Source organism: Aptenodytes patagonicus, chromosome 19 (genome assembly GCF_965638725.1).
Source record: "Aptenodytes patagonicus chromosome 19, bAptPat1.pri.cur, whole genome shotgun sequence".
NCBI lineage: Eukaryota > Metazoa > Chordata > Aves > Sphenisciformes > Spheniscidae > Aptenodytes > Aptenodytes patagonicus.
In genome coordinates, this window is record NC_134967.1 from 3,649,802 (window position 1) to 3,671,121 (window position 21,320).

Consider the following 21,320-nt stretch of genomic DNA (forward strand, 5'->3'; position numbering starts at 1 on the left):
AAGTGGCAGTTGATGTACCTCAATTTTAGGAAGGAAATGCTTCTCTCATTCCCTCCTACATTACTGCATTTATGACAGAAGGCAGTAGCAGAGCTGAAGCAGAGTTCCCCCCGCTCTTTTCTCCTGATGACTCTCTTCTACCCTGATTCCTTGCTAGGAGCACAGCTTAATTAAGACCACCACGGCACTTCTTATTTAACTCCCAAACACAGGTTTTTCCGCCATCCCCTCCCAATAGATGCTTTTATCTATTGCAGGCTCTCCCTGTCATTACATACACACCAAGCGAGAGACTGAGGGCAGGAGCCAGACAAGCTGCTGGCTAACTTCGCATTAGAGTGCATCAGAGAGCTACTATAGGCAACCTGTACAACACAGTTACCTGATCCAGAAAAACAGCACAAACATGGAAAGGCAATGAGCTTTTGGGTCAGATATTTCTACGGTGCTCAAAGACTGTACTTACTCACATTTTTGGCCCCTAAGCATGTGATGAAAGATCAAAAATTGTCACAAGTTCTTTTCTGTAAGGTAGACAGCAGGATAAAGCAGGAAAGATAGCCACAAACTAAATAAAAGCTAAAGATGAAATTAAGATTTTTTCACATCCTGGAGAAGTCCCCTGTAAACAAGAAGTGCAACACTGCACTCTAAATGTCTTTCATTAACTTACTGGGAGGCAGGCGGAAAGCAAGAGTTCTCAGGTAAGAAAAGCAGCAGTCACCTCTAGCACAATGTGCACAATTCAGCTCCTTATCAAACGTTCGGTAATTCCCTCCTTTTAAACAGCTGTTGCGAGAGAACATGGGACTAGAGTGGTCGCAACCTAAAGGATTACACTAATTCCTATCTTTGCCCAGCCTCAGAGCACCTTCTGCACAAACTGTTAGATCCAGACAGCTCATAAATAGCAACTACTCATCTACCTCAAATCATATTCTTGGATATTGCCATGTTCTACCAGTTTTATTATAATAAAGGGCAAAAATAAGACAACACTAGAAACATCAAAAGGCCTTGAAAGTGCTGAAGGAGACACACAAACATTTTACTCTCAGACATGTTATGGTTACATGAATACTTCCCAAGTGCCATAGTTCAAATAAAAATATATTCATACAAATTTAAAAAAAATACAATTTATATACACGTGGAATTAGCTTACATCATTTCATAACAAAAAACAGTGCAAAAAAAAAACAAATGGAAAGGTAAATTGCTACCATTGGAATGGCTCACAGTAAGTTAACAATTCAAAACTGCATAATTAACACTGCACAGGAAACCACGAGGCAGGGGAAAATGCCCCATACTACCCCCTAACTTTTGCCATCAATACTAATCCAGTTCTTGGTTACTATTCCTTTAGTGTTGCTCTGAGTAAAAGGTTACAGGCACCTATGTTAGAAGTAAGTTTCTTGGTAAATCACTAAGCAACGAGAGCCAGAGTACAAGCAGTCAATGTGTTCTAAGAAAGGAATTAAGTGACCAAAGTGTGAGAACAAGACTGATTCAACACAAGCCCCTTTGCATCAGTCCTTAGCAGAAGGGAAATGCTGCACCTCCACACATCAGATGAACTTGTAATTCCCTTTCTGCAGGCTACATAACAGTGACTGCACACTGAGATTTTGCTTTAAAGCAGCTGACAGGGTCACCCACCATCCTCATTTAAAACTTCTTTACCGAAGGAGTGAAAGGGGTGTGTTTTCCAGCTGAAACGTTTGAATAAGATAGATGCATAGGCAGAGCAGACAGTGCTGACAGCAGGCTGAAGGCAAGTGGCCTTCTCATGGGGAAGCACAGCTGGTGCTCATACAAACCTTGACAAGATTTTTCAGCCTGTCTTGTCTGGATTGCCTAACTCCAGGCCTCTGTAGCGATGACAAGACATCCTGCAGCAAAATATACTGCTGTAGTTTGTGTACAGAAATGAAACAGGACATGACCAGCTCAAGGCAAACAATCGAAGGAGCCCTATTCATGTGCAGAAAGAGAAGGAACCTTCCACACACAATCAAACATGAGCAAGAGGGAAAAGATTTGTCACGGAGAGACATAGGGCATTCTTGACAGGTGCTCCGACAGTATGGGATTGCTAATTCCACATTAGAGTGATCTGAAATCCCAACAAAACAGGATTCCTGTGATTTGTAACTGCCCATGAGCACAAATCCTTTGAATGAAAGGTAGGTTAATAGAAGCATATTTCAAAACTACAGTCCAGCTTCAGGGAGTGCAAAAGGGTGCTGGAAGTTTCTTGGGATAGCTCTGTGCAAGACCAGAGCTCAGGGAACACGGGCATTTTAGAAATCACCTGCAGAGACTATCCAGAGAGAACAAACATCCTTACTCTGCTTACAGGGAAAGAACTTGCAAGTCAAGAGTAGTAGCCGATGCCAACTCATATGCTCTAAGGAACATGCCACACCTGTCCCAGCTAAGGAGTCCAGGTTGAAGGCACAAGATAGATACTGGCTGTATGAAAACACCTTCGCTTTACTCTTGGAAGTTTAAGAGCTTGCACGCCTTATTTGAAATGGAGCTAGGATATTCAGAAGCCAGCAAAACTATTTTAGTGGAGGAGACGAGCTGTTGCTGCAAGTTCCACAGTAAGAAAGGGAAAAGAACGAACGTATTCCCTGCTCTTTAGATCGGTCACTTCCCAAGCAGCCCTGGAGAGTGTCCATAGTTAACAAAGGGTCCTGGGACACACGCAGCTTCCTTTGCAACAATTGCCATTGCACATACCACAGCCCACTCTTTCCTTTGTGGAAATGATATAAATCCATTCTTGAAAAAAAAGAAAGATCTGCCCTTCCTCTCTTAGTAAGGCAGCAGGTGGGAAAGAACACTAAATGAAAAAAAGGCCTCCAGATGTCAATGGAGAGGAATAAAAATTAAAATCTAAGTGCTTACAGACAGCTTTGCTAAAACCAAACTTTCCAGCTGAGCCATGCCACGCACCGTATGACAAGGACAAATTCTACCCTAAAACTTGGCCTCAGGAACCACTTGTAAGACCAAGTTTTCTCTCATCTGCTGGACAAAATTCAAGAGCCTCCCATGACTCAGCCATCTTTATTGCAAGCACAGTCAGGGAATACATCTGTCTACCAACTACCCGGACTGCAAAGACTCCATGAACATCTAAGAGTTCCAGTGACTTGAAGAGCCCTACATCAAGACCATGGCTGGTGACCTGGGCACAAAACTTCCTCCTACCCCTAACTGTAGTAGGGCTCAGCAGCCAGCAGTTTGCAGAGCAGTGCCCTGGAACAATCAGCTTCCATAAAGTCAGTCAAAAAAGCTGTTTTAACACATGTAAGGGAAGGGCACAACTTCTTCAGGCTTAGTCAGGAAAATCTTCAGCATAGATGAGTTCCTGAATTCAGAAAATACAATAATGTCTGATTTCCTTCTGCCACAACTCTCATCTAGCTAGCTCCTTATGGCAGACAACAGGTTAACTGGAGCGCTCAGAGGCTGTGTAGAACCTTTTCTGAGATACATTCCCCATGTTACTTGGCGAGTCTCTTGGCTGAGAGAATGCTCTGTGCTTTATCAAGCCAATCAGCTCTGCAGCCCCGGGAGGCACAATGCTGGCTTCCCACTGAGGGTCATCTGTATGCAAAACTCAGGAGGGCAGGTGCCTGCTGGAACAATACAGGTGCTGGCCAGGATGGTACCTGCTAAAGCAGTGAACTGGCTGCAACTGGCTTGTAAGTGCTGATTTTACCCTTACAGATACTCAGCTGTTGCAGTTGCAAACATTATCCCAAGCGGTTTTTAGAGCAGACAGCCCCACTTATCACCCTGCAGCAGATCCTGCCTGTTAGTCACCAGCACCAAGTATCCCTCCTGTATGGCAGCCTGAAGTTACACCAGCTCCTCCCATGACACAGAGATAATTCAACCAAGCCCAGAGACAGGGCATCAGTTCTATTTGCCTCCAGAAAGCAACAGTTCACTGTGCTCCAAGGACGTGGGGCTCCCTGGTCTCTAACCCTAGCTGGAAAGGTGTCCCAGGCTCTCACTGTTGGATCAGTACAAGGACAAAGTGCCTACAAATGCCAAGAAACACAGGAGTGTCAGGGTAGTGACAAAGTGGAGTGCCACAAAGTGCCTTAGAAGAGTCTCTTACAGGGAGATAATAGCAACAGCTAACAGGGAAAAGAGATCTCCCTTCTCTGAGATGCTCTGCAAATGCATTAAATATTTATAATCCCAAACAGTAAGTGGAATTGAACTGTTTTGAACACCTGATTTACTGGGTTGCTCTCAAAAGTCAGCTGCTGTCAAAAACATCACAGCAGGGATACTTCGCCATGAAAGAAGGAGAGAAATTAGGAACAATTGAAGCCAGAGTGGAAAAACATGGGCAACTGGGAGCACCCGCAAAGAGAAGTGTATTTGCAAAGAGTTGGGTTTTTTTTAATACTGCTTTTGAGAAAAGCCATCTTCCAGAGCAGCTATTTGATAACTGCAAGCTTCAGTATCTCCTCTCAGCCTTGACAGCGACCCCCTTCTCACACAAATAAGGCAACAGTTGCAGGAACAAGGGAGGAAGAGGAAAAGGGAGACATACAGGAGGACAGGGAAAAGATGCTGCAGTTCTCTGCACAGGACACAGTGGAGCTAGATGGTTCTTTTTTCCAACCCTTAAAAAAAACCAAACCAAAACAAAATAGCAGAACATACAGCGTCAGGACAACATCTGATGAAAGGAGATAACTGGGGCACAGGAAAAGAAAAAACCTGGATCAAGAGTGGTCAAACCAAGTGCCTGAGACCAATCAACAGCTCTGGGCTCAGGCAGCTCCTCTAATTCTCTGGCTAGCAAGATGTTTTCCAGCTCCCCAGGCTTGATATGCATGTGAGAAGCCAAACGGCAAGTCTTGGGCCTTGTGGGGTCCAAGCAGAATGCGAGCGCGTGTGCAGGCTTGGAAGAGGGAGGTAGCCACACCGACAGTGGGGCAGGGTGGGCAGGGGCATCAAATGGTCTGATAGTGTTGTCTCAGTCTTGCCTGCAGAAATTCGTGGGTCAGGTTGTGCCGAGTGATTATCCCAACAATCTTAAAGAGGAAGAAAAGAGGAAAAAAGATACAAGTCAGTATCACAGATGTGCCACTAAGACGTGCATGGTAGAGCTGTTGTTCTTTCCAACCCCCAAAAAAGAGGGAACCTGCAAGCAGTTCTTGACCAATGCTGAATTAGAGTGGGTTCAAGTTCAAATCTCGCCAAAACAACGCCCCTCCCTTTCCCAGCACTTATCTACAGGCAAGACACTGCTTTAACTACACCCAAACAGACAGCTTAACTGCTGCTATCATGCCTGGACACAGCAGTAGTTACCTCTGCCCAGGAAGGGAAATCCTGTTCATGTTAGACAGCACATGGACGTAACTAAATCCTTTGGAAAGTGAAAACTGTAATTGGAAATGACAAAGCTGTCTCTTTGTTGTATCCTAGATACATTCTAGGAAGCTCTAAAGACCAAAACAGAGAAGTGGTGAAGACTAGCTAAGTGCTGACTGCACACTGGCCATCACTAGCTGGCAGGTCAGAAAAGGGACCCTCCCCCAGCCCGCTGGGGAAACAGTCGAACCACGCGTTTCAGCTGATGAAACACCTCAGTGATTTTACGCATTGAAAGAGTTTAGAACTAGGCTGCTCTCTAGTACTGCAAGAGCATCTTGTACTAAACATGGAATGAATCAGTATCTCTTTTCAACCAACAGGCTCTGCAGAGTAGCTATTAGGAACCCCAAGAGGCAGAAAAAGCACTGCTGTCTCATTCGGACAGACCAGTTCAAGCCTAAGGGAAACAGTTTCTCATTATGTTTATAGGAAGTTACTGACACCTACTGACTATTCCTGAGCATTGTAGATGGCAAAGAGACAAGTACAGTGAATCAAGCACAAAACATTCAAAGACTCCTTTATTTTGCTGCTCCTTTGAGTAGGAACAGAACACAAGTTCCCTTCCAGCAGAAAAACCTCCTGCCCCAACACACAGGAAATTCTGCTCTCGGCCTTGAATAGAGCTGTCAAAGAGGAAGCCAAATTAGTGGCCTCTGATGCGCTCAAGGCCTCTCAACAGGTACAAAACAGTGAGAGCTTCCACATGCTGCCAACCTGAGACAGGAGAGAGACTGCATGTCCTGCCCTTTGCAGGGAAAGCAGGAAGCAGGCTTGGACACAAAAGATGGTAACAAAGTCACAGTAATCAACAATGCTTCAGGGCCTTAAGAAGATCACATTCTGTCCTGGTTTCGGCTGGGATAGAGTTAATTTCCTTCCTAGTAGCTGGTACAGTGCTGTGTTTTGGATTTAGGATGAGAATAATGTTGATAACACACCGACATTTTAGTTGTTGCTGAGCAGTGCTTACACTAGTCGAGGACTTTTCAGCTTCCCGTGCTCTACCGACTGAGAAGGCTGGAGGTGCACAAGAAGCTGGGAGGGGGCACAGCCAGGACAGCTGACCCCAACTGGCCAAAGGGACATTCCATACCATGGGACGTCATGCTCAGTATAGAAACTGGGGGGAGTTGGCTGGGGGGGCGGTGACCGCTGCTCGGGAACTGGCTGGGAATCGGTCAGCGCGTGGTGAGCAATTGCATTGTGCATCACTTATTTTGTATATTCTTTTATCATCATTATTATTATTTTCCCTTCCTTTTCTGTCCTATTAAACTGTCTTTATCTCAACCCATGAATTTTACTTTTTCTTCCCTATTCTCTCCCCCATCCCACTGCAGGGTGGGGAGTGAGCGAACGGCTGTGTGGTGTTTAGCTGCCTGCCAGGTTAAACCACAACACATTCTGATCTATTTAAAGCATTTCTGTTTGATATTAAGAGATCTTAATTCTCCCAAAGGTGGAAAGCATTGCAAAAACCACAGTGGCTTCCTTGCTCAGCCAAGACAAAATGGAGATAAGGACTCACCTCTCCAACTGCGTTCACAACCGGTAAATGTCTAAGTCCCATTGTCCTAAACAGGTTGAAGACTTGTGACACATGAGTGTTTGGAGAGACAGCAAAAGGTGATGGGTTCATGTATGGGGTGACATCCTAGAAAGAAAACCAATTATATTATTTACAAGAGGCATTTTCACTATCTCTGGCAATCACTAACAAGCAATTCCTACAATTCCTACACTGATCTCTGGATGGGATATTGGACTGTGGGCATCTTCCACTTCTCCACAAATATGAAATTATTTGAGGAACTTGAATTTGTCACAGTTTGTTTGAACACTGTAACCCACGATCTTAAGAGCCCAATGCCGCAGAAAGCCTCTGAGCAGGATAAATGCAGGTCCACGAACATAACAATGTATATTAAAAAAGCACTTTGGCCTACACTTCCTCTCACAAAGACAATGACAGGCCTGCCACTGACTGAGCTGCCAGCACACAGAGTTCCAAACAGATATCAGCAGTTTGCCTGTCCAGTCTCACTCAGGCAGGAGTCTAATCTAGAAGGAAGTTAAACTAGACAGGCAACATCTTATTCTGAAAGTAAAGCACCTGTGTGCGATGTTGCCTCATAGCAGGTATGAGTATTGATTTCCACATGCAGACAAGGCTGACTGAATGCATGAGAAGTACAGAATGTTAGTCACTGCACCCAAGGGCAGACATAAACATGCTCTCAGCTTTTTTGAAGGCTTGGGACAGTTCTAAACATATATCAGGAAACACTGTCACACTGCAGTACATCTCTTACCACTATCATGCGAGGGTTCAGCAACGTGAGGTCCAGGTCATGGATATCTGGATAGCGGGGGTAATCCTCTGACATCTCTGCATGGGACAGACGAGGCTGACTTGCACTCTGCAATTAAAACAAATCCCACTGAACTGATGTGTCACCATCCCAGATAGTATATGGGCTGCAAGCAGCACAGCAAACGATGCCTCCCAATCACTCACCCAGATCTCCTTCTCCTCCCATGCCCACACATACGACTTCTGCAGAGGTACTCCTCGCAGCTCATCTCAGAATGCAGCAGTGCCAGCCCAAACCTATAAAGGCGTTTAGCTGAGAGAGCAACGGATCTGCTCTCCAACCTCTCACAGATCTACACTCAACACTGGAGGGCAGCAACAAATCAGCCTTGTGGAAGATGGGCCTCAAACACAAATGCTCATACTGATCTCAGTGATACAGCTGACACTCTCCTGGTAAGACCTTGGCACGCAGCAGTAAAAACACACAGTATACACTGCTGGTTGCTCTATTCGTATTTAATATCTGCCCTCCATTCTCCAGTTCTGACAGGATTGCACCTTTATGCAACAAATGGGTCTGTTGGTTTATTTTTTTTTTTTTAAACAGCAGCCATCCTCTTTTCCTTGGGGTGCTTAAACAGAAATTAAATTCTCTTTATTCAAGAGCTGCAAGGGAGAATTCACATTATCTGTCTGCAGCTTTTAAAACACAGATGCATTTCTTGAAGCGTAGAAACAGTTAAATTCTTTTTGGCAGCCCATAAATATTGTTCCCAACCTTCTCAGCCGAAAGGGCAGGGATGTCTCTGCTACAATTCCTGATTAGGAAGACTCACCGACTGGCTCTCGGAGTAACAAACACCCCTGACAAGGAGGGTGACGAGCTGTGAGCGCAAGATCAAACCATGGAAGGTCAAAGGTCTGAAGCGTTCTTCCATGGTCCACTCTTCACTGGGAGACTGGTCAGGGTACAGGTTGGGGTAGGGAGTGTATCTGTGACAGATTTAACACGTGATAAGTTGCATGAACTTAAGGAGAGACACATACCCCCCACCTCCAAAACAACAACAGCTATTTCAGCTCTTTGCAACCTTCTCCTGAACATTTCGGGGACTCTTGCTAGAGACAAGCAAGTCTTTTCTCCAGCAAACAAAATAGCAGAGAGGGGTCAAGAGCCATTACCACAGGCAGAGTATGACAACAGCAGCAGAATGGAGACAGTCTCCTAACCCTCAATTTCAAATCACTTGCTACTAAAGCAATTTTCAGTGCCAAATTATTCAGATTCTAATAAAAGCTGAAGTATATGGCAAAACGTCAGGATCAGGACTCCACTCGTAAGAGGCACAATCACTAGGTTAGAAACTGATTCACTAGACTGGGCTTCTGCTTGGAAGCAACTGCAATACAAGCCTGGTGACTCAGCCCAGTTACCAGAAAGGTGGTATCAGCATTACGGCACCAAGTCATTAGCTCCTCTCTTGGGAGAAGCGAGCTTTGCAGAGCCCTCAGGTTTTTGCAGACAAGAGGGCATCGATTTCTACAGACAAGATATTTCCCCACCTATTCCATCCTCTCCAGGAAATATTCCTGGATAGCTGTTTGAAGGAAATTTAAGTTAACGGGTTGGACACCATCAAGCCTTTAGCCTAGGACTCGGTCACAGGTGTGAGCCCCAGCACTGGCTGATGAGACCTGACAAGTCACTTCTCCTAAAACGTGGATACTAGCACTGTCTCCTCTGGCATATGGAATGACAGGGACTGTATGAAGCATCACAACACATCTCAACATATGGAAACACCCTGTTTCCATATGTTTGTGCCTACCAGGATCTCACCTTCTCTCTAGCATCTGTTGCAGCAGATCCTCCTTTTCTGGTGGCTCCTCCGTTGCTATGTGCTCATCACACATGTTACGCAATTCACTTGAAGGGTAGGATTTCATGGACTGACTACGCTTGCGCTGCTCTCCAGCTCGAGTGAGGATGCTAGATTTCTGGATACAACAAACAATTTTCAGATACCCCCTCCAAGCAGGGCAACAGTTATCCAAGAGCAACTATGAACTATTTGATCATAGCTTTATTTCACCAGATAAGGTGTTCCTTAGTCAGTGCTGCTGCAGTACTTGTAAGAATAGCCGACAGGACTGTAGTCTCCTTGGACAGAGAACCTGGAATTTAAGAACTCAGGCACCTTTTTTTGCTAGAGTACGAGTATGCCACAAGCACGTTCATTATTCACTCTGACCTTAAAATTTAAGTTTCCCAAGAGACTAAAGCATCTGCCCCACTACCCCTCCTACAAAGGAGGGAAGCATTTAGTCACCTACTACTGATCTCAATGGTGGGTTCAGTACTTCAGTGCCAAATCCAAACTTTTTCCATGTCTATCCTAAACATGTTACTTAGTCCTCTTAACTTTAAGCCTCTAGGAATGCAGCCCACTCTTCTGCCTTTACCATGACACGGAGAATGGAATGAAATTGAGTGCTTGAAAATTTTATATTGCAGTAGGTGCTTATCTCTGACCTGAATTCTGCACTGACAAAAGCCTAGATAACAAAAGAAAGGGCCTTCCACCTGCAAAACAGAGCTCTTTACCCTTCAACTTATCAAACAAGCAACTTCTTACCTTGAATTTTATGTTGTTACTTATCAGTTGATTTCCCTTCATGAACTCCCTCTCGTTGCCCCGGTTCTCTGTCACTACAGGGAAGGCATGATGGACAGTTGTGCGCAGGATGCTAACAAGGGACTGGATCCTGGTGTGTGGGTAGACATATGTCAAGTTGGGTTCCATGATGTCGCTGGCTCGTAGTCTGAGGAAACAGAAATCCAAGATTGCTGCATGCATCACATCAGCGACAAAAGGCTGGTGACAGACAAACAAGGAAACAAACCAGTCCCAAATGAGATCCTGAAGGAGTCTGCTGCAGTTTAGTTCTGCCAGCTCCTTGTACCTGTGTGCTCACCTTCACTGTGTTATTAGCCATGCTGGCACAATTCTTTTTTTTGTTTAATTTTTTTTTTTTAACATAACATTGCATCAATGATGCACTATAAGCAAGAAAAAAGGTTCCAACTTACAGAAAGTGTTTAAACACTACTGGGAAAGGAGACAGGCGGGAAGAAGATTAAATTCTGCAAGAAGCAAAGTCCAGTGGAACATTTTCACAGAGTTCTTGCTGAACCTCACAAATCTGCTCCTCAGATCTCCACCTGTCCACCCCTCCTCAGAAAGGGCTCCAGCACCTCTTTCCTGCCGCAGGCCTGAGGCACAACTCCCAACTCCTCTCACAGCAGTCCTCCTCACAGCTGCTCCTCTCAGAGCAGCCCAATTTGTTGGAGATGAAGCATCAGCCCCCCGCATTACAGCATTCCTTTCTGAGCAAGAACCCTACCACAAACTCTAACCCACAGCCCTGCCAAGACAAGCAGCCTTACTTATCCATTTCCACCTCTGTTTCCCACTCCAGAAGAGGCACTCCTCGCAAGTTCACGTGGATGTCATAGATGCCTTTATTGAAAAAGTCCCCTGTCCATTTGGCTACCTGCAGAGCAAACGGAAGGTCTACTGAGTTGTTGCTCCAAGTACAAGACTCCTTGGCTTATCATAGCACTGGAAGGAGGAGGTTCAGGGCCAGCACATGTTCAAGCAGTCTGCAAGAAGCAAGACCTAAGACCCTGCACTCACCATGAGGGTGATCATTATTGGGAGCCCATAGGTGATCTCGTTGGTGGATTCAATTAGGATGATGGTCAGGCTAATTGTCATGCGGACCACTCCTCCCAGGAATGCTGCTGCCCCAATCAGTGCAAAGGTTCCCGAGTAGATGTGATCCAGGCCAATGTAGCTAGGGCAAAACACAGAGACCGGAGATTAGAATAACCTGACTCAGACGCTCAGCATGAGTCTGCAGCACATCTCTCACACACATATGTACACTCAATGCACCTTTTGAGGAGGTTGGCGACCAGGCGTCCGAAGGCAGCCCCACAAAGCAGTGATGGCACAAAAAGACCACTGGGCACAGAGATCCCATATGTCCAGCAGGAGAGTAAGAAATAGAGAAGGAAGAACAGGGACAGTGTGACTGGGCTGAAAGTACCTGCAACACAAGAAGAATCGTGACTAAAGGGGCACAGGTCAGTCAGACAAAGACAGTAGTCTTGCACCATCCACCCCTAAGCTCACAGCAGGCTCATCTCACAACAGCTACTTAGTCTCCCAGTCCAAACACACATGAAGACAATGAATAAGTGAAAGAGAGAGGAAAAGCAGCCCTTTCTTCCCATGGAGGAGGCTTTCACCCATTGTCCTAGCAGTCCCCCAGAGCCGTGACAGTCTGAAGATGCTCTTAGCCTTATGGTTCTTATGACAAGGCTGTTTCAAGCAAGATGAAGCTCTGAAGCCTAAGCATGGGATGGGACACTGTCTCTTAGCTACTCACCATCCTGGTGGAAGAGCTGCAAGATAGCTGACTCCTGAGGGTTGAAGAAGAGTGTGGCCATGTCATTGTAGGTTTCATTTGGGCAGAAAAAAGTTTTGATGCTTGAATTCACATCCTCTGACATACCCTAATGCAGGACACAAAAGATAGGAGCAGTTAAAATCCACTCTCTCCTACATTAGCCTTTGTGCAGAATGGGCATAACCCTTCTGTATAGGGCTGCCAGCCCACACTTTGGGAAGTTCAGACCAAACATCAATAGCAGAGATCGGGCCTGCAACATCAATGGACTCCCTGATTCACAACTTGAGCTGCTTCGCCAAAGTACAAAAGCACAAAGGGCAGCTTTCATTATTACCCTAAGCTCCTGCAACTTCACTTCAGTAGGCTTTCACTGAAGTTCTGTCATGTACTGCATGCTGTCAAAAGCTCATTATGTGCCTGTGCTTCTCTGGAGGATGAACAATATGATGGGGACGTATAATCTTCACAAAAGATCCCTCACCTGTAGGCTCAGAGTGTCATTGCCACTATGACTGGTGGAAGACATCTGCCGGCACTCCCCCAGAACCATGGAGGCTACAAAGACCACGACCGTGGTAGTCAACGACACCAGCAGGCTCTCCAAGACCCTGCAAGTACACAATAGAAACCATACACTGAAGCCACACTCAGCCCTGTAACCCAGTCCCAGCTCTGCACACAACTGTGATAAGGTTGCAAGAAGACGCAGTCACTACAGCTTAACAGCAGAAGCAGGGGACTCTGCAAGTCAAGCTGAATTATGACTTGGTTGCCAGGGATTGCATTAACTCCCCTTTTTAATTGCCTGCCCCAAAAAAGGAGCTATTTCTGCCCAGAAACACATTGTAGTGACATATAAAAAGCCACAGGGAAGGGTTCAGTGATGAGGCTGTTCACATGGGAGCAATGTTCTGTAGATCCTTACAGGGTGAAAGTCTAGACAGGACTGGACAGGTTGATGCATAGTCTCTCATAATCTCTTTTCTAACTGCTGAAGTACACTTTTTTTTTTTTAAACTGGGCTTCTTATTTAGGAATTGTCTAGAGCAAACAAACAGCTATTTTCCAGAACTACATGGCAATTCCCTCTCTAAATAGCACAGATATTAGCTCAGTTGTGGATTTAATTAACGAAGATAATTTAAAAAAAAAAAAAAAAAAAAGAGAGAGAGAGAGTGGAATCAGCTATTCCTTCCACATCTGTTTGGACAAGACAAAAAAAATACTGCATGGAGACAAAGCTCTAGTTTGTTCAGCTATAGCCTTTATTATAAAGAGCTCCCTTCATAGCTGTTGTAAGGGGGGTTGCAGCTCACTCTGTACCACCAGAGTAATTACAAAAATGCAGAAGGACTGTAACGTCTGGTTTCTGGTGTTCACTTTTAAGTTCTATGGAGGCTTCGTTTTGTGATTTCAAAAATAATATATCTGGGATTTCCTCCAATCCCTCTCACTGGGTCTTCTAGACTGATGCTTTTGCTTTGGGACACTAAACATAGATCAGAGATCCCTGCACAAACTCAAGAGAGCCCAAATACCTGACCAGCTTTGGCTTGGGATGCACATTCCGCATGCGGTACTTCGCAAGTCTCTTGTTCAGGCAGTTGAAGGTGGCTCCGAGAAGGCCTCCCACAATTCCCATCAGAATGAAGAAGCCCAAGTCCACAGCCGTCCAGAGGTGGCATTTCTTATCAGACTCAGAGCACTATGGGCAGAAAAGCATTAAAAAAAAAAAAAAAAAAAAGCATTAGAGTAGTTGCTGCAGTTTCCTACCAACACTTCTGTCTCCACTTTCAGCAGCTATGACCAAAGGGAAACAATTCTGTCTTAGGCTATCAATGTATTGCAGCTAAATATCAACTGCCCTTCACTGAAATACAAGCATGTATCAAAAAAAAAAAGAACAAACCAGAAAGAAACACAAAAGACTGGAGTGAGGGGGAAAATAACAGCACTAAATCTTACCTTAAACTCCCCAAAGTTCAGCAGCCCAGGGAGCTGGAAAGACCCCCAACTTCCAAACTGAATCCCAGAGCGGAAAAAATTCAGGGTGAAGGTGGCAGCCATGGAACAGAAAAGCTGAGGAAGTAAAAAAAAAAGGAAGAACTAAACACTCCCAAAATTAATATTGGCACAGTCAGCTCTTCCTTGAGACTTATGCCTGGGGAACAGAACCTCAGAGCCTTCTCAAGCTTTAGGAAAATTGTCCTACTGAGGTTTAACACCCATTCCCTGCTGCAAAAGAGAGCAGGGCTAGAATGGACTACTATAATCATCTGATTTGGTTTCCCACACAAGAAGTTAGGAATTTCACCTAGTAATTCTTGCAGAAAAAGCTCTTTTTTTTGTCAAAGATGCTAATTTGCAGTTGCAAATCAATTACAAGGCACTAACACAGCTTGTTTAGAGCTGGAATTGAGGTGTCCATTGGCTCTGAGAGAGTTGCTATCTTGGCAAATCCCCTGGCTCCTTTTATGCCCACTGAGAAAGAGCACACTAACTGAATCCCATCAACAGGGCACTTGGCATAAGAAACGCAAAAAACATCATGAAATCCAACACATTTTTAAAATACTGTCAACTTCATGAAAGTAGGCACTAGAGGCAGAGAAATCAGCAACCTGAAGGCATATGGTATTGCTGCAATACAGCTCCCCAAGGCAGACAAAAGCTGAAAGAAATTCAGCACCTGCCTACTCTGTCTGCTCCCAAAGGATCGGACTGCAAAGAGCCCAGGCACAAAAGCCCTTTCTCCCAGGTACACTAAATCTGCTGCCTACGGTTGCCTCATAGTTCCAGATAGTACCAGACTCATCTCTGCTCTTGATCTGTAGCAATTACAGAGCACTCGGAGCAGGCGATTTCTCTCCTGCCAGGAGAGCTCAGGAGGAGACAGAGGATAATCTGAATGCCCTCATGGAAAAGCCCTCCCAAAGGTCCAGCTCAAGGAAGAGACACAGAAAGAGCCAGAGTCATTACTCACCACTTTCCATGTAAGTCCCTGGTTCCAGAAGGAGGAACCTTCTTCCAAGCTGAAAAGAGTGCCCCCAATTGGGGCTCCAAAGGCAGCTGCAACCCCTGCAGCAGCTCCAGCAGATACAAAATCCCTTTTGTCCCTGAAATGAAGAGGAAAACAATTTCAGTTTAACAAAGTAGAGCTCTGGAGATGCTTAGGTTCTGCAAAGTAAGAAGCCATTCTCATTTATGGATATATCCCAGGGATACAGGAGTGACAGCTGGGAGAAGTGCTGGCCATGGCAGGCAACACCATTTATTCAGTAAGTTGTTGCAGCATCATGCTTTCTCTAGAGCACCAATACAGAGCAAAACTCTGGCACTACACAACTGCCCAGTATATGAGGAACCACCCCAAACCGCGGGGCTCCAGCATCATTTGAAAGAACTACAGAGAGGGAAGGGCAAGATTTTGTTCACATTCAGGTGGACCAGCCTTCTCTGGAACATATCTTGGTCATAAGGGGTGAGTAACTGAGCTTGTTCTCAACAATGAAGCCATTTAACCATTCAGATTAAAGGTTTTAAATGGGTAGAGCTTTGCTGAGTAGTACAAGAGAACATCAATGAACATGGAGACCAGAGCAGAGCAGTATGGAAGAGTCAAGTCCTGGTGTTGCCTTCCTGCAGAATGAAACTGCAGGACACTAGAGAGAGACTGAAAAACCAACTGACTGATTCATCCCAGCCCGCCACCCTTCTCCCAAGGAAGTCTGCTCACTAATCCTCCTCTCCCCTCCTCCACATCCCGGGTACAGTACCTGTCACTGCGGAAATAGGGAAAGTTAAATTGGATCTTCCTCAAAGAGATGCTCTGGAACTACAAACAAAGTAAAGATTTAGAAACATAGGAGATGGAAACTTACTCCTCACAGTACTCTTACAAAGCAGTGGTGTGACCAGGCCAGTGACCGAGGCCAGCACTAACCTGTGGCAAACCCGCACCCACGACAGCACCACTGTGAATCATTGGACCCTCCTTCCCGACAAAAAGACCTGGAAAAACAGGACTGATGAGGCAACACACTCCCCCTGCCCCTCTCCCTTGCTGACAATGCCAGGAGAGATCAGCTCACCACTCCCACACCATGGCACAGTCCCCTGTGCCAAGCCTGCAGCTCCTCTCTCTCCCCTCAAGGTAAAGGAAGGTGCTGACCCCTGCCCCCTCAACCCCCCAGATGTTTGTGAAGACTTGTGCAGACTTGGCATTCCAAGTGGGTGGAACCATTCAGAGACAGCTGTTACAAGGACTCTGAACTCTCCAAGTTACTCTGCCCTGCTGCCTAGAACATAGCCTCCTGCAGGCTGCTCTAGACAATGTGTTCGGGAGAATCCTCAGGTCTCCCTCTTGGACTGAGCCACAAAGAGCCACTTCTGACTAGGCAACCCAAAAAAGTACCTGTTCCCCCAATAGTCCTGATCCTTCTGTATATTTTCTACTGTATATATGCATTCGGGGCTCATCACTCTGCTCCAGCCCATCAAAATAATTTTACTGGAAAGGCAGGAGAAGCCTTCTGTGCCCTATGTACAGCAAGGACAGCATTTTTCCCCCTTCAGTGATTCCTTATCCCAACAAGATCAAGACACCACAGCCCTTCTTACCTCCTGCCACACTGAATAGCACTCCCATAGCTTTGCACACCACCGTCCGGAGACGCACAACCCCTGGAACCTTTACCCCGTTGAGGTAGCACTTAATTTCAGGAATTCCCGATCCAGCTGCTACAGGCTGCAGAAAAGAAACACTGGCGCTGTGCTGCATCGATTTCATAGCTGACCAACAACATCTCATCAGAGAGCACAGCAAGGGACCAAGAGACCCTGCTTAGCTAAATCAATTAGCACTGTGAAGCTAGTTTGATGTCCTGGGGCAGAAAGTGCTTCTGGCAAGAAGGAAACTTCATAGCCAGGACATGTGTGAGAGCAAAGGGAGGCTGTGTAAGGAGCAGCAGTGGACCTAAGTCTTACTTGGATCAGGACCAGAAGACTGGCAAGAAAAACAAAGGTCAGGTTGAACCCCAGCAGCTCCAGCAAGGACAAGGCAAGACAGCCTTTCTCAGTGCATTCTTCCACCGCTGCAGGGACAGTCAAGGAAAACAACAACGTTCCCCCCAAAAACATAATCACTTGGTACTGTCTTGGGGTCCCACTGGCATCAGGAGCCAAGCCTGCGCTTCCTAATCCAGCCAGGGCAGATGACACAACCCATTAGGAAGCCAGGCTTCCTTTTCAGAGCTCAAGACTGAGCTACAAGGAAGGGAAACCACTCATTCTTTCAGGGATTAGCATTTGCTAATCCAGTACATGATACTGGAACCATTTATTGGTTTCAAAGGCTGAATTACGTGGGCAAGTTGAAAACTTGATTAATCATCAACATGACTGATGGCAGAAGTCTGAGTCTCAGCTATTCTGAGCAAAACATGGCAACAGAAAGGAAAAGGTCACTTGAGTCTAACAGAAACGCATACACTAGGTAAAAGATACAGCTTTGTACCACACGGAACTTGAGCTGGGTAAAGAGCCGTACGAAGAAATCCACAAAGAGGCCCACCTATGAAAAAGAAGACAGATCTGCCATCAGAAATTACTACATACAAGTAACAAATACCACCCTCTATTAAGTCCTACCAGAAGTATGCACACACGGGAGGACAGAGGATGAAGAAGGCAAAAGAAACGTTGTTCAGAGTAAAGTAACTTCAGAAGCTCAGATGTGCTGCCTCCCTCATTCTCACTGGGACAGATTCATCTTAGAATTATTCCTGAAGAGATGCCTTTCAGAGTACTAATCTGGTAGCATTTTTAATACCCACAACACACTTCAGGATACAGAAGAAAGCTGGTGTTTAACTGAGGCATACAGTCAGCAAAGCTAATTTTCAAACACTCTAGAAAGCACATGCACTGAAGCTAGTAATGCCAAACATAAAAAACCACAGTTCAGCTGTAAATTGGCATCCTTTTTTATTATGTGCTCACTTTGGACAAGTTTTCCTGTACGCAGAACTAAAGGATTTGCCAGAATACTTTGCAAAGAAAGCACAGCAAGAGAAAAAGGCTTCCTGGAAAATAATCTTGCAACAACGTGCCATATTCCCAAAAGACAACTCCAGCTACTAAGCTCTCCACTTCATGAAAAAGAATGTTTCCTCCTCTTTACTCCTCGGCCATTGACTTCTAAATTATTCCTGCTTAGTCTCCTGAATTTTCCTCATTCCCCCAAAAAGCATGACCCTTACCAGTCCTGTGCAGACTCCAATAGCAAAAACCATCACCCACTTCACTGCTTCGTATCTCTGGGCTTTCTGTTTAGAAAGAGGATTTAAAAAAAAAAAAAAAAAGCCAAGTCAAAGCAACATAGAAGTGGGGATCAGAAAAAGGAGGTTTTGGGCTCCACAGCTCAATCACAGCTAGAGTGATAAATCAACAGAAGATGGTGACAACAGCAAACTGAAAATAGGGAACTAAAAGTGCTGAACATCTTGCTCACTTTAAACCTGAGGATCAGAACAGATGCTGGGAGTTATAATCTCCACACAAATTTTTATTCTTTTCATAGAGAAACCAGGAGAGCATATAGAATTTCCTTCATAAAGAAGAAAAAACCCACAAAATTTCCCACAGTGGAGCGTATTTAGAATCATAGAATGGTTTGGGTTGGAAGGGACCTTTAACAATCATCTAGTCCACCTACACCCCCCCCTCCATGGGCAGCGACATCTTTCACTAGATCAGGTTGCTCAAAGCCCTCTCCTTGAACACTTCAAATGATGGGGCATCCACGACTTCTCTGGGCAAATTTCTCTGGGCAATGTCCACAGTTTTAGCTCTCAAGCTAATGAAAAAGAAAGAACAAGGCCCTACCTTGTTGTCCATGCTCTCCAAAACTTCCAAGTATGGGTCATTGATACAGCGATCATAATCCAAGCTCTGAAAGAATGCCAAAAGGTCAAATTAAGAGAATCAGCTGCAACAGATTGTGCAAAAAACTAGGGATAGAAGACCTTGTTAATGATTACAGAAGTCATTACTACCCCCACAGTAGGTTTTGCAAACAACAGTAGGAGAAAAAACTCCTGGAAACAACTTCATTGAAATATTTCCAGCAGAGTCAGACCCTGAGAATCAGGAAGTGAAAGAACAGACCAGTTTCACTGCCCAAGCTGAGAGAGATAGGGAACCAAACAGGAACACGACTGATTAATACAACTTTAAATTAGTCACATTGTACAGGTTTAGACTTTACTGCTTTAAGTGCCTCCAATTTGACAGTGCAGGGGATAACATTAGATCTTCATATTTAACCTCTCACTACAACAGGAACACTAGATAGGAATTTCTCTCCAGATGTACAGCATCAATTCTTAAGCTTATCACAGCAGGGAGTTAAAAGCAATATAGAGTTGCCCAGTCGTACTCACAAAGTACCACTAGCTTCTATCTACATCAACTTCACCTTTCCAAGCCAAGCAGTAACAGGCTGAGCTGGTGACACCCATGCTGACAGCAACTGCTCTAAATAGCTCAGGGCCACCATACAGACATGCAAAAAGCAAAAATCTCCTGTAAGAAGCAGGATCCGATAGATGAGAAGATCTGCTGTGAGCCAGCATGACATCAGAGACAGCAGTAAGGCAACAGTGACCAACTAGCTACAGATGCTTTCTACAGTCATGAGGAAACAAGACCACTAGAGCCTGTAAATCTCAAAAGTGGAACAATGCAACAGATTCTGAAAATGAATTTTCTCAACAAGACTCTGACTTGAGCAGCGGATGTTCAAGCTCTACTCACAGGGCTTTAACCCAGAAATGTGTAATGATGAGGAGCAGTCCTTTGCAAGCGCAGCAACTCTTGGTATTTCTGCTGGTGCCAATGCAATCTAACTAGTGATGCATTTTGAGTACCTGTCCCATTAGAAACTCAAACAGATCGAAACCTGTCTGCAGTTCTTTTCACATTAATTTCACAAGCTATCAGCTAATTTCCCACCTCATAGTCTTTGCGTGGAAGGATCTCATCCTCTTCTTCATGAGTTTCTCCTAGGATTGTCTGCAAAACAAACGCAGAAAAGGAAAATCATCAGGGGAATGAATGCTTGTACAGGTGCCCATGAACACTGGTAGCAAAGCCAAAATTAGGGACGGCCTATGCCACTATTGCTTATAAAGTCAGAGTATGGATTACCAGACCACCGCTTACTTTGGGGTAACTGTATAGGGTCTTACCTTAAAGCTTGCCCCTCAGCAAGAATACACTACGTTACTTCTATATGGGAGCTCCCCACAGCATAGAAAAGCAGAGTACTAAACCCACATCCCAGCTTCCTTCACAGCAACAGGTTACAGAGAAGCACAGGACAAGAAACTTGAACAGACAGCATTCTCCTATGCCGGGCAGCTGGAGAGCGCCCTGCCAGAGCCACTCCCCTGTAACGGCTGCAAGGGGTGCGGTACCCGGGAGGAGCAGCAGCACAGGCTGAGGCACTGCCACAGGGGCTGGGATACCCGGCCCAGCCAAAGCAAACGTTGTCTGGGGTACCGGCGCAGTGCGGGCCGAGGCATTGGCAATAGCTGCTGAGGTGCCGGGCCCAACAGGAGGCAAAAGAGCGGGAATGGGCTGAGGCGCAGGGCCGAGCGTTGGCTGAGGCGCCGGGCCCTGAGGCGCCGGCTGAGGTACCGCGCCCTGAGGCGCCGGGCCGAGCGCGGGCCGAGGCGCCGGCACCTGGGGCGGAGGCACCGGGCCCAGCGCCATAGCAACGCTCAACGCCCTCAAGAGCCGCTGGCCCTCAGGCGCTCCCCAGAGCCGGCGCGGCGGCGGGGCCGGGCCGAGGCCCGGTGTCGGGGCGCCGCCAGCAAGCGCGAGGCCGGGGGCGGCGGGGGGCGCGCGGGGCCGCGGCCGTACCAGCTCCTCGGGGGTGCGGCTCTCTCGCTCGCCGCAGCAGCGCGGGCAGCAGCAGCAGCACAGCCCGGACCCGCACCCCGCCATCTTCCGCCGCCTCCGCCCCTTCCCGGCCCCACCCGCCGCGCGCCGCGCGTGACCCCGCCGCGGCCGCCGCCTGGCCCCGCCCCCGCCGGCG

The 21,320-nt window shown here is 46.1% G+C and overlaps 1 protein-coding gene across 1 annotated transcript; it reads right to left on the minus strand.

The window, feature by feature from the left end:
• Nucleotides 1-948: 948 nt before the first annotated feature.
• On the minus strand, nucleotides 949-21,229 carry CLCN6 (chloride voltage-gated channel 6). Its single transcript, XM_076356032.1, has 23 exons — nucleotides 21,146-21,229; nucleotides 20,234-20,293; nucleotides 19,106-19,171; nucleotides 18,481-18,546; nucleotides 17,726-17,792; nucleotides 17,207-17,313; nucleotides 16,841-16,967; nucleotides 16,164-16,231; nucleotides 15,997-16,055; nucleotides 15,204-15,336; nucleotides 14,186-14,299; nucleotides 13,759-13,925; nucleotides 12,702-12,828; nucleotides 12,197-12,323; nucleotides 11,701-11,854; nucleotides 11,440-11,599; nucleotides 11,190-11,296; nucleotides 10,378-10,564; nucleotides 9,582-9,739; nucleotides 8,578-8,734; nucleotides 7,737-7,844; nucleotides 6,953-7,078; nucleotides 949-5,075 (listed from the first exon to the last, which is right to left on the minus strand). The coding sequence occupies exons 1-23, from the start codon at nucleotides 21,227-21,229 to the stop codon at nucleotides 4,995-4,997; spliced, it is 2,610 nt and encodes an 869-aa protein (XP_076212147.1). The 3' UTR covers nucleotides 949-4,994.
• Between the last annotated feature and the right edge of the window lie 91 nt (nucleotides 21,230-21,320).